Source organism: Syzygium oleosum, unplaced genomic scaffold (assembly GCF_021117445.2).
Source record: "Syzygium oleosum isolate NSW1041296 unplaced genomic scaffold, Sole_v2.1 Sole_v2.03, whole genome shotgun sequence".
Lineage (NCBI taxonomy): Eukaryota > Viridiplantae > Streptophyta > Magnoliopsida > Myrtales > Myrtaceae > Syzygium > Syzygium oleosum.
This window is the reverse complement of record NW_026607487.1, coordinates 8777984-8790249: the sequence shown is the minus strand read 5'-3', so window position 1 is coordinate 8790249 and position 12266 is coordinate 8777984. Positions and strand designations below refer to the sequence as shown.

At 40.6% G+C, this 12266-nt stretch overlaps 2 protein-coding genes across 2 annotated transcripts; one reads left to right on the top strand and one right to left on the bottom strand.

Annotated features, from left to right (window-relative positions):
- Positions 1-465: 465 nt before the first annotated feature.
- Positions 466-5397, bottom strand: LOC115679188 (pseudouridine-5'-phosphate glycosidase-like). Its single transcript, XM_030602779.2, has 12 exons — positions 5234-5397; positions 5009-5117; positions 4801-4911; positions 3572-3654; positions 2985-3044; positions 2811-2871; positions 2318-2424; positions 2145-2222; positions 1598-1643; positions 1392-1512; positions 1175-1260; positions 466-733 (listed from the first exon to the last, which is right to left on the bottom strand). The coding sequence occupies exons 1-12, from the start codon at positions 5309-5311 to the stop codon at positions 657-659; spliced, it is 1017 nt and encodes a 338-aa protein (XP_030458639.1). The 5' UTR covers positions 5312-5397; the 3' UTR covers positions 466-656.
- A 1830-nt stretch (positions 5398-7227) lies between these two features.
- On the top strand, positions 7228-11907 carry LOC115679256 (protein TIC 62, chloroplastic). The gene is made up of 9 exons (XM_030602863.2): positions 7228-7592; positions 8558-8670; positions 8797-8850; positions 8986-9070; positions 9270-9375; positions 9988-10074; positions 10156-10253; positions 10954-11063; positions 11633-11907. Exons 1-9 carry the CDS (start codon positions 7292-7294, stop codon positions 11693-11695), a joined length of 1017 nt encoding a protein of 338 aa, XP_030458723.2. The 5' UTR covers positions 7228-7291; the 3' UTR covers positions 11696-11907.
- Positions 11908-12266: the final 359 nt, after the last annotated feature.

Sequence of the window (12266 nt, the reverse complement as noted above, 5' to 3'; positions counted from 1 at the left end):
TCCGTCCCTTTCTCGAAGGGTTCGTTTGAGTTCGCGACCTTACAATTGGGATTATCTCAGCGCATTAAGATAAAGAGACAAGCGGGTTGGGCTACGGGCCAAGAGTGGATGGTACGATTTATTACCGCCCTTTGCAGCTTGCAGCGACTTGGGTGGCAACTCTTGCAACTCCCAAGAAATGCCGCCAATCGGAGAATCGTGTCATAAATGTCTATGTTTGGTGGATCAAGATTTGTGCCGGGGAAGTGTGTTTGGGTGGGTAGAGCCAATCAGAGACTGCAACGAGGGCGCTGCCTCTTTGTCTCTTTCTATCTCTCTAGCTATCTACCTGCTATGGCCTCCAACTAATGGTCATGCAGTTTGAACATCTGACTCGCAAGCATGAATAGGTCAAATGCAACAAGTTCGTGTTCTTCGAATCCTGAATCATATGAACGGAAATCTTAAATTGGCAACCCGAAAAGATCAATTTGAAAACCAGACTGCATTGCTGCTGGTGATGTCCATGCGAAAAATCGAGATTATGGAACTTGGGACTTAAGATTCACATGACAAAGCAGATTCTCCAACAGTATGTGTAACAAAGATAAACAGTGCTGCCATTTGGAACATTAGCAGTACCTGTGCTCACGGAACGCAAGAGAGCTGAGATTCCCTCACTCCTGTCCAAGATGTGCAAGGGCCACAGCGATCTTAGTGCCAACAAAAGCATTGTTCATCAACAGTGCGATGTCTGGTATGGTCAAGAAAATCATGACAAGCAGTGTCATACAGGCATTACAGGTTAAAGTACGTATTGAGTTGGAATAGAAGCCGAGGTATGCCTCAAGCATTTTTTTGTCTTACGGTCGAAGTAAGCCGGAAATATGAATCAAGAAGTTCACAGGCAGATGCATGACAGAAAAAGGCAATGCTGGGTATATTAATATTGATTTACAAACTTGTTATATTAAGCGAGGTGATAAATTGCAAATGGTCATTTAAGCAAGGGGGTCATATTCAACACTTAATGACAATTTGCAACATTATTCATTGTACCAACTTTCCAACCTTTTTTTTTTAGTATACATAGCATTTCTCGGAGAGAAAAAATCCTAACATGGTGAAAGAAAGATGAGGAAGAAAAGAAGTAGTTGAGAATAATCTTGCAACTGATCACCAAGAAAAAGGATACTTGAAGCAAGCGATGCTCCTCCTGTCAGCTCAATCACTCTAGTGAGCACATAAGGAGTTTCTGCACTTCCAGTAAAATTTTTATCCCTGAGAAAAAAAAAACACAAGAACATCAGTCGCAGCGGAGAGGCCCATTAATTGGTTTTCCAGCTAGCTGAATTGTTAGTATTTCAGACAACTGTAGGAAAAAGGGACACTGATACAAGGTAGAAGTTTACCTAGCTTCTTTAATGGCCTTCTGGATTGCATCCTCAATTGAACTCCCCAAAACTGCATGTTCATTCTGTATTGGAACTGCTATTAGAGTTCCGCTTCCAAGTTTAAGTTTCCTATTTGCATCTGAGATCAATATAATCGGTCAGAAAGATACAAAATTGCTCCCAATCCTGAAAGTGCTCATGTAAATTCATAACGAGCTACTTGCCTATTAACCGAGCACAATCTTCAGGTGAATCTACACGACAGGGAACCTGCATATTATTAAGGGATCATCAGAAGCAGCAGTTAGCCATAAAGTGCAAACTGGGCTTGTTTTTCACAGGTATTATTTGACGCCATCTCAAACAGTCTTCTTCACTGGCATGATTCATTGTCATAAACTCACGACCAATCACGTTCCAAGCATCATTACAAATCTAAGGGGAAAATCTCTGCTTCTTTAATCTTAAAGGTTTGCAACATTTTTTATCGAAAGATAGTTTCTCTGAGTAACAACAAACAACAGTCACCATATCTGACATTTGACTTTGAAGTCACAAGTGAGTTGAGAGAGAATTTAGTGTAACCACACTAAAATGCTAATATGTCACTAAGAAGGGGGAACAAAACAATTCAACACCCAACTAGATAAGGTGGATTATTTTATCTGTTGACAAATACTCCATTTCTATAAAAAGCATGACTGATGAAATGCTTGAGTTTATGCACGCTAGCATATATTGTGTAACTTCACTTTGATTGATGATCGATACCTTGCAACCACTGGTTCGGGTAAAAAAGGCTGGAAATTCATTGGTACCATATGCAGCAACACAAACTCCAAGGGTCTCCTGTTATTCCAGAAAATGAGTAACTAGAACTAGACAACTAACCTGGCTGACTTTGGTATAAATAATAGAAGTTTGAGAATAACAAAAACTGTTACCAAATACTCAAGTGTCCTGGGGATATCCAAAATTGATTTTGCACCAGCAGCGACAACTGCTACAGAAGTCCTCCCAAGCTCTGTAAGATCTGAGGATATGTCCATTGCTGCAACAAAGCGGGCGACGAAGCATAGTTGGTATTAGCATTCACGAGAAAGTCTTAAGTTTCATCACTCCACTAAATTCCCAGACATTTTCTTCTCAAGAAAAAAAGGGATAATTGCCCTAACTAGTTATGTAGCACAGCCAATGGTGTCGCTTGTCATAGAAACTCTTACAACAGGCAAATAGCTAACGTGGCTTCCATCCACATCTAGACCATAGGCAGGACAAATTTCCACTCAAACCATAGGCATGAAGGGTTTAAACTAACCAAGCACATCATGGTACAGTCAAGCAGGGACAAAAAACTGCAGCTGGGGCACTTCAGAAAGGGATATAGAGAGCTATCGTGATATTGTTACTACATTGATTTCTGGACAATGTACTTACTATGCTCGCCACGACGATGCACTCCACCTATTCCTCCAGTAGCAAAGACAGAAATCCCAACCTTCAAGATAGATACTAAGTGATTGAGGACATTTCTTAAAGCTTTCATGATACATCTAGCAAAAGTGGCAAGCAAAATGAATGGGAATCAGGTTGAGAACTAGTGGCAGTCACCTTATGAGCAAAAAACATGGTCGCCGAAATAGTAGTTGCACCATTTCCCCCAGAGGCCACCTAGCACAAATTAATATGTAAAACTAAAGATAAATAATAAATGGCTGAAAGAAATATGCATTGCAAATAAAAAAATTCATTGTTCACTTTATGACTGCACAACTTAAGTAACGAAGCCAAGGAGTCAGCACAGAGAGGGGGGGCGCGGGGGGTGGAGGGGCGTACAAGTAAAAATGCCAAAATGAAGCGAGGGGGTAGTACAAGTATGATTGCCGAAATGAAGTGTGGCTCTATAGCAGAGATCTCATGTAAAGACTTACTTAGCAACTAGAGACAATTCATCACTCTAATAGAATGCCAATAAAAATATAAGCGGACGCTCCAAAGTTGCCTCACATGAGCAAACAGAGACCTTGGAAGTAATATTTAACTGATGATATACCTGACTTTTAACTATAGACAGATAGAAGCATGTCTAAAAGAAACGGCAAGTCATGCAGCTTTTAACCAGAAATTATTGGAACTTTCGCGTGTAAAATTTTTTCAGCAACTAGACGCAGTGAAAATCAGATAATATGGCGTGTTACCACATGGGCAATGTCTCTCCGAGCTGTCTTTGAAGGCCCTGTTCCAAGCTTAGCAAACTTCTCTAGTTCTTCCATGCTTAGACCTGCTCAAACAAGTATCTATCAGACTTAGTCTGGCTCTTGCGTCAACATAAAATTATAAGGAGCCACACCTGTGATTGGCTTCAATTTACTAAAAGTTGAAAACAACACGCTCTTTCTGCAGTATCAGTTATAAAAACACGGTAGATAAGGGAAAACAACACCTGTGATAGGCTTCAATTTACTAAAAGTTGAAAACAACACGTTCTTTCTGCAGTAACAGTTATAAAAACATGGTAGATAAGGGGAAAAAGTGCTAGTTCCATCTCTGGAAAGTTAAGATAGAAGTTGCAATGAATATCACGCTCCAGCCTACAATTGCTTGTTACTTGGAAGAGAAGGAACAGGCAGATCCTTTTTCCACGGACATAATTGGAAAACATCTTAATGTTGTGATTAATTCACACAAATAAAGTGCTATAGTGTCTCCCTAGCTCTGCTTCATACTTCAATAGAGCCAAAGATACATATTCCCCAAAAGTTAAATGAACATTAACCCTTTTTGCTCTCTGAAGTGAAAACTTAGGTGCTTTACTTTCCCCCAAAACTAGGTTCACTAGTCATGAACATGTTGGTTGAAAGCCCATATTGGGCAGGGTGGCTAAAGAATACCAGAAATAATAGGGTGCATTGATGTCTCTATTCCACGTTGTATGGGAGATGCACACGTCCATCCGCGTCATTTCAACAATGCAAAAGAAACTAACCAAACAGAAGCAGATATTAAGACCTCCTTTGCACCAGTTCTAACCCTCACTGCTCAAGGGGCGCTAGAATGATTCTGCATTCCGTTGTCTGATCTTTCTAGGAAGTTAAATTATGCAGATAAAACTTTCTCTGGCCAAGGGAAGTAGACATTTGCAGCCAGATAGTACGATCTGGATGCTCAGGCTACTGGTGTATCCTGGCTACTTTAGACAGCTCTCGTAAACTCTGGAAACGAATTGGCAATTTAACATCAAGTTCATTGCCGACGAAATCACTACTGCTTGAGTTACGTAGTAAAAATCTCGAAGAAAGTCCCTCAGGTGAGCCCATCATCACCGAGAGAAACCCAGAAAGAGCACTTACAAATTTGCCTAATAACACACAAAAGCACGTTCCTGATTTTTTTTCTTTATATTAACTCATCGGTGATATGTAAGAACCTATTCGGGGGACTCCGTCTATGATAGCGATCACAGCAGGAACGCCTCCGTTCTCCCTGACGACGGCTTGCATTTGCGCGGCCACTTCAAAGTTCTTAGGATAAGGCATCCCTGGACACAAAGAAAACACAGGCCCGCGGATCAATCAAACGAAAAAGCAACTGGAAAGCAGTTCGACCGAATGACAAAGTGCATCAGCGAGACGTGCCGTGAGAAATCACGGTGGACTCGAGCGCGACCACGGGTCTGCCGGCCGACAGAGCTTCGGACACCTCCGGAGAAACTCTGATCGACCTGTCGCCGGCGCGGTGATTGCCCTACAGCGGAACCGAACGGAGTTAGAAGACCCGAAAAAAAAAAAAAAAGTAGCATCAACTCCTACTCCTACTTCAGATTCTATGGAGGAAGCTACATAGAAACGGCTCGGCGCAACCTGGTTGTAAAGGAGCGACGCAGGAGGCTGCAAGTGTCTCTGAAGGACGGAGAGCCTGGAGAGGGACGAAGAATCCATGGCGAGCCGTAGCTATGAGGAGGGGATCGAGCTCGAGGATTATATGGTCTTGTTGAACGTGGAGGTCGAAACTTGGAGTACAAGCAAATGGCTTCAACGACCAACTGTGGTGTGGGCACTTCATTAGTCATTGTCATTGATATCTGGCACGCTCATGCTGAAAAACACATTTCCTTTATTGGAGAAAACACCTTGCGATTTTCCTTTCTCCTTCTTTCACTTTCTATTCTTTAACTATTTCTTTTTTATTTTTATTAAATTTCTATTTTTCTTTCCTTTTTCTTCTTCTCGGCGCAAGCAAGCTCGAGCCTCAGGCCGGCAAGGCTCGAGCTCGCCAAAGGGCAGCAAGGCTTGAGGCCTCGCTGTTGCCTCGCGAGTTGTGGTCTAGCGAGCTCGCCGGATCTGGCAAGGCCTCACTCGAGGCGAGGTGAGATCTCACCTAAGCTTCATCTATGGCCGATCGCCGGCCATCGAGAAGAAAGAAATGAAAAAAAAAAAGAGAAAAAAAAGAAAAGAAAAGAATTATAAAAAATTATTTAAAATTCAGAATTTAAAAAAAATAATTTTTGATTTTTTTAAACATAAAATAAAAAAATTATTAAAAGGAGTGCAAAAAGGAAAAAAAATTAGATATTTCATACCGAATGATGGAAAATATTTCCAGTTCATTTTTCAGTTTCAGCCGAACACTAGAAAATATTATCATTTTCCTGAAAAATAGTTTAGAAACGTCACGTTTTCCTCAAAACGAACAAAGCCTTAATCATACAATATTTGTGCACTTCACACAATATTTAACCAACATGCTATTAGAAAAATAATTTTTATTTATTTTGTGGATTACAAAACTCATGTTGTGACCCACCCATCGATGGCCGCGTTGGTTTGCGCTCAGTTCCTTTCACGAGAGGTCCTGGGTTCAAAACTCGCCCATCGGTGATTTAAGTGGGAGGTCGTGGCGGTGGGATGCTGCGCTAGCCCCCTCAAAGACTAGTAGGGCATCACCGCCGGTTTGAGCCCTAGCTCGCCGGCCGCGCGGACACCTCGATTATAAAAAAAAAAAAAAACTCATGTTGTGAATTTTATTGGTTCGAAACACTTGATATATTCAAAAACGATCAAAATCATACACATCTTCTCAATAACATCGATGGTCTATGCCCTAAAAGACTCCGAATTTTAGGGTGTATTTGTTTGTTTGAGTGAAAAAATTTTCCGTAATTAGTTTTCTGGGAAAATTTCACAATAAAGGAAAATACTTTTCGGGAAATCATTTTCAGGAAAAGAGTTTTTACTTTTCAAGATAAGAAATTCATTTTCCTAACTTTAAGCATGCATATTTTTCTTTGATCGTGAAAAGTTTTCCGTTGACCGATCATTTTCAGCAAACCAAACGCGTGAAAGTCCACAAAACTAATTCGCCGAAAATTCTTTCATTCAAGCAATCCCACCCCGGTACAAATCCAATTTTGTCTCGACTTTTTTTGTCCCAAAAAAACCACAAACTTTTTCTCTAGTCCAAAATTTGTCACGCGTAAAAAAAAAGCCGCTGATTTCTTCAAAATTTACCAACATCAGGAAGCTGCCGTTACTCCATACAAAAGTGAGAGAGTTGGTGAAGACATGGATTCTTATAATGGACAACTAACTGGCACGATGTTCATAATTTTGAAGAACTTAGTGGTGACTTTTAGACGCGAGAGCAGATTTGGGACTAGGGTGGGAGTTTTCCGATGCAAAATTAGAATTGGACTTAAAGCTGGAGTTTTTGAGGGGATTAAGCCTAATTTAAACATGTTTTTTTATTTTTAGTTTTTTTTAGGAACAAAAAAAGAAGCATTCATTTTCTCTACCAGAATAAATCCAAGAAGAAAGTGGGAAAAAAAAAAATTTCAAGCCTGGTGGTCCGAAGGCGCTCTCTCTCTCTCTCTCTCTCTATCTCGCGCGCGCGCGCCATTGGTCCGAGCTCTGAACGTTTCCATGGCGATGGCGACCCAGTTCAGCTTCACTCGCCTCTCCAGCTCTCCCGTCGCGCTCGACAGGTTCTCGGTAGCGCCTCGGAGATCTGCTCTCTCCGTCCGTCCTCCTTCGCCGAGCTTCTCTCGTCGGAGCAGCTTCTCCGAGGCTTCCATTTCGAGCCCGAGGAGAAGGGCCGCCGCCGACGCGGCGTCGTCCACCGCGAACGCCGTGAGGGAGGAGGTGATCGAGGCCGATTCCGGAGCCGCTCCCCCGGCATCATCTTCTAAGCTGGTCCTCGTCGTCGGAGGCTCCGGTGGCGTCGGTACGCGAGTTCTCGTTCGTTTTTCTTGCTTGCTCTTTGATGATGCTCTGACTGACGGGGGCGATTTTTTATATTGCTCCGGCGGCGGCGGCGGCGGCGGCGAGTTCTGGATTCTGGATTGATGATGCTCCGGCGGGGCGGTTTTGCTTGTAGATCTTTCTTTAGCTGCTTTTGTTTACTGGCTTCTGAAATAGACGGTTATGAGAGTCTGGGTGGCTTCTGGTGTTGCTGCTCAGTTTGGATTATTTGCATAGATATATATATTTGATTGAAGCCTACTCATTATTGGTATTGAGCATGTTTTTTCCTGAATTGGACAACAAACTGAGATTGTTTCTTCGTCCCTACTCACTGAGACCAACTTTGACATGGGAAATTTGCTATGATCATGGGTAGGACATCCAATGTTTCCAATGAGGCAATGTCTCTTCTAATTGCTGTGAATCCTTGCATATATGATTTTACCAGTGGACGATGGGATTTGGGAACTTGATCATTTCTTGCTATCTGACTCATCTAAACCCCATTGTGGCGAACAACAGATAGTTTCACAGCAGCAACTTCCATTGGTTAAGCTCACTGAACCATTTGGTTGGCGGCGCCGTACTTCTTTTTAACCTTATTATACAATATCAACTTGACTAAAGAGGTGGGGGAGAAACTTAGCAGATATTCTAAAATCTGCATGAGCTGAGTTAGGGGTGGTAGTGGCTTTTTTGGTATCACCAAAGAGTGTTGAGATGTTTCCTTTCAGTCGCCTACACAGCTACACGTGCCGTGGAGTGTGGGTGCTGTTTTTCTTTGTCAAAGTATTGCTGTGCTTTGAAGCCTCTCGCATGTGGATTTGATGAAAGTAGTCCCATTGAAATAGGAGAACATTTCCAGCCTTTATATATCACAGTACAAAACAATGCATTCCTACCTAAGAAACCTTCTTCATAATATATTTCATCTCTCCTTTTCAGGACAGTTAGTTGTCGCGTCATTGCTTGAAAGGAATATTAAAACACGCCTCTTTATACGAGATCTTGATAAGGCTAAATCTTTGTTTGGCCAACAAGATGAAGAGAGACTACAGGTGCTACCTATATCTGTTTGGTCCTTGCAGTTTCCATTCTTCTTTTCTCACTTGCATCCAATTTCACCTTGTCAATGCTTAATCCGCATGTGAGGTTTATAACTATAGGCTTTTGTCTCTTGGTAGGTATGGCAAGGAGACACAAGGAACCCAGAGCATCTGGATCCATCCATGTTTGAGGTAATTATTGTGGAATGTACAACTTCGGTTTCAATTATGAAACATTTTCAAGAGATCTCATCATGTATCTGCTTATTGTTAATTCCATTATTTTGTCGTCATTAACACTGATGTTTATCTTTTTAAATTTCACAGGGAGTCACGCATGTCATTTGCTGCACAGGAACTACAGCCTTTCCTTCAAAGCGATGGGAGGGAGATAATTCTCCAGAAAGAGTAGGTTAGAATAAGAATTTTATGTTATCTAAGAGAGAAAAGTGACAGCATTACTGATTTTATGTTCTTTTGTTTGCGCTACTCTCCATAGAGTCCCTATTGTCTGGTTGCCATATTGCTGCATCTTTCTTTTGGGATGCTTGAATTGCATATAAAGCACAGTTATTCACCATGAGTGTCTCTGACTGTTTGTTTCATTGAAGATTGGGAGGGTGTGAGAAATCTAATCTCTGCTCTGCCTTCGTCCGTGGAGAGAGTAGTTCTTGTTTCTTCAGTGGGAGTAACTAAGTTCAACGAACTGCCTTGGAGGTGAGTCGGTGATATAAGCTGCTCGTTCATTATTATGTTTGAGTTGCATTGTTTATTCAGTGCCAAAAATACATATTATTTTTTTTGCACTCATTGATATCAGTGTCGCCTTTCAGTGAAAAGTGAACTTCAGAACTCTACCTCAGGGAACATGTGAGAAACTTTCTTATGTGTTGTCTTGATTGTACGATAACTACTTACATCTGCAGGATATTTATTAGCTTCTGTAGTTGATTTTCTTTCTTTAAAATGATAAAAAAAAAAGCTGAAATAAGAGGAGAAGAAGGTCATGATCGTCACAGTGTATGTAGCTCTTGCCGCTTGGAGTTGCCTATTAGATACCGTAGGATGCACAGTTTGTCCACAGAGAAGAAATCTAAGTTCTGGATGTTTTCAGTCTTTATGTTTATTGAGTTATTTCAGTTGGTTTTGGGGTTTGAACCCCCAACCTCATCCCATTCCCCACACCACTTTGACTAATGGCCCGCCTGCGCAGCCTAGGGTCAGATGTTTGCATTTTTTTTTATTTCTAGATTCTTATCATGTTGGATTTGTCCATAAGTTACATCTTGAGTATTATGTCTACAATATCTGCTTTTTTTCTTTTGACAGCATCATGAACCTTTTTGGAGTCCTTAAGTATAAGAGGATGGGGGAAGACTTTCTTCGTCAATCTGGTCTTCCATTTACTATACTGAGGTTTTGATCGATCTCTTATACTTTGTTTTCCTTATGATAATGAGTATGTGAATCCTGACACTCAGCTGTTTAATTTACTAGACCCGGTAGATTGACTGATGGGCCCTACACATCATACGACTTAAATACTTTGCTCAAAGCTACAGCTGGCCAACGGCGTGCAGTTGTTGTTGGTCAAGGTATGATCTATAGTTCCTTACTTGATGCCTGTAGTGTCAAACATGGAAAATCACAAGTAATTCAGTGATGCTATACTAAACATCTTTTTCTCAGTTAAACAGGAAATAGAAGGACATTGAGAAAATTCATGTCAGTCTTTTACATCTCACTGTATATATCAGTAATCTAAGTTGTATTTGCTCTTAAACTAATTTCTTGAAGTGACCTTGATCTATTTGTAGTTTGTACTCAATTTTGAGGGTAGCAAATGGTTATTTTTACTCAATTTTGGGGCATCAAATGGTTTCAGAACCATTTGCTAACCACCCTTGTTGTTTGTCTTGATATTTAGGCATGCTGCTATATAGACTTAAAATGAAACATCTGACTACACATACTACTGGAGGACGTGGTCCAAGAAACCCTCCATCTCACATTATTGCATCACACTTCCTTGGTCTGTGTATGGTACAAGCATAATTAGATCAACTTACTAGCATCTATATGGTGAAAAAGAAAACTTAGTCAGGTCTAGCTCATTATCTGGGATTGGCAACTCTTTGATTAGTACCTCCCATATCCGTTAAATAATTTGAATTGCTTGGGAGGTTGAAATGATGAAAGCTCTTCTGTCAAAGAGCAGTTGGTGCAGCATTGGCTGTACTGCCTCTCATCTATGAAAAAGATCTCTTGCTTGCTCTAATACGCGCAACTTCACAGGGGATAAACTCTTTGGCGAGGTTAGCAGGCTTGTCGTTGCTGAAGCTTGCATACAGTTACTGGACCTAGAATTTGCTGAGGGTGAAATATACGAAATCAACTCTGTTGAGGTAATTGTACATCCTTCCCCGTTATAAAATTAGGTATTAAGATTCATGATATTAGCAACTTTTAATGTGAGGATAAATAACGTCAAACCTACTGATGATTAGTAACTTTTTAACGGATGTTAACTAATTTTTCAGGTGGAATCTTAACTATAACATATTAATAAAAATCTTCATTCCTTGGTCGAATATATCAGTACTTAGGATAAGCCAAGGTGATTAGGGTTAGAAATTTTCCGCATTGCAAAAGTAAGTTTCAAAGTGTGAGTTTTTTTGTTCCATGTACTTAGTGACATCGTAAGAGAAGAAAGTAACTTTCACTAACTTACAAGTTTTCCATTTAGTTGGTAATTTCGAAAGAAAAATTTAAGTCTCAATTTTCCAAGAGATTACACGAAGCAGCTTTCCTGTAATGCTATTGCAGACTCACCTCTGAATCTGCACACGTACTCTGATTGCTAAAACTAGGATTTTTAGTGAAATTTACTTGTTTTGCTATCTACAATGAGCTATGATTCTGTACAGGGTGATAGTGACAAAATCTTGTCTATCTTGTTCATTGGAAATCGCAGGGACAAGGTCCAGGAAGTGATCCTCAGAAATGGAGAGAACTGTTCAAATCTCCCAAAGTATAGTGAGTCAGATGTGACAATCAACTTTACCTTATCCAGTTGTATCCTAGAGTGTACAAGAATCCCAAATCACGACATACATGCTGCCCTTACTGGTCACGTATTGTACATATTACATGTGATCTTTGTTCTTGCATCACTTCCCAAAAAAATGCATTGATCTTTATTGTATTAGGATTATCAGCACTGATAGAAAGAAAAGAGTTTTATGATTAGGATGAGTTTCATGATAAGGCGGCATCTGGTGTGTATATCATTGGTTGCTTAGAGTCTCGAACTGACCGAGTTACACTTCATAGTCATTATTTAATGGCTTACGGTGCAATTGTACTTCTCAAGGTAACGGGAACGTGGTGATAATTCAAGAAGTGCTAGTTCCTGCCGGATATAAGCTTTGCAAGGTCTATATTTTGCACGGTTCAGTAACTCAATTCATATTTCTTGAAAGCTATTGGCCTGCGGATGTATTTGTTCGCTCAAGCTAAAAAAGAAGGAAAAGAGTTGAATAGTTCAGATTTGCTTTGTGTCACCATTACCACAACAACACGTGCAGAAATTCGCCTGTCAGGAAAAA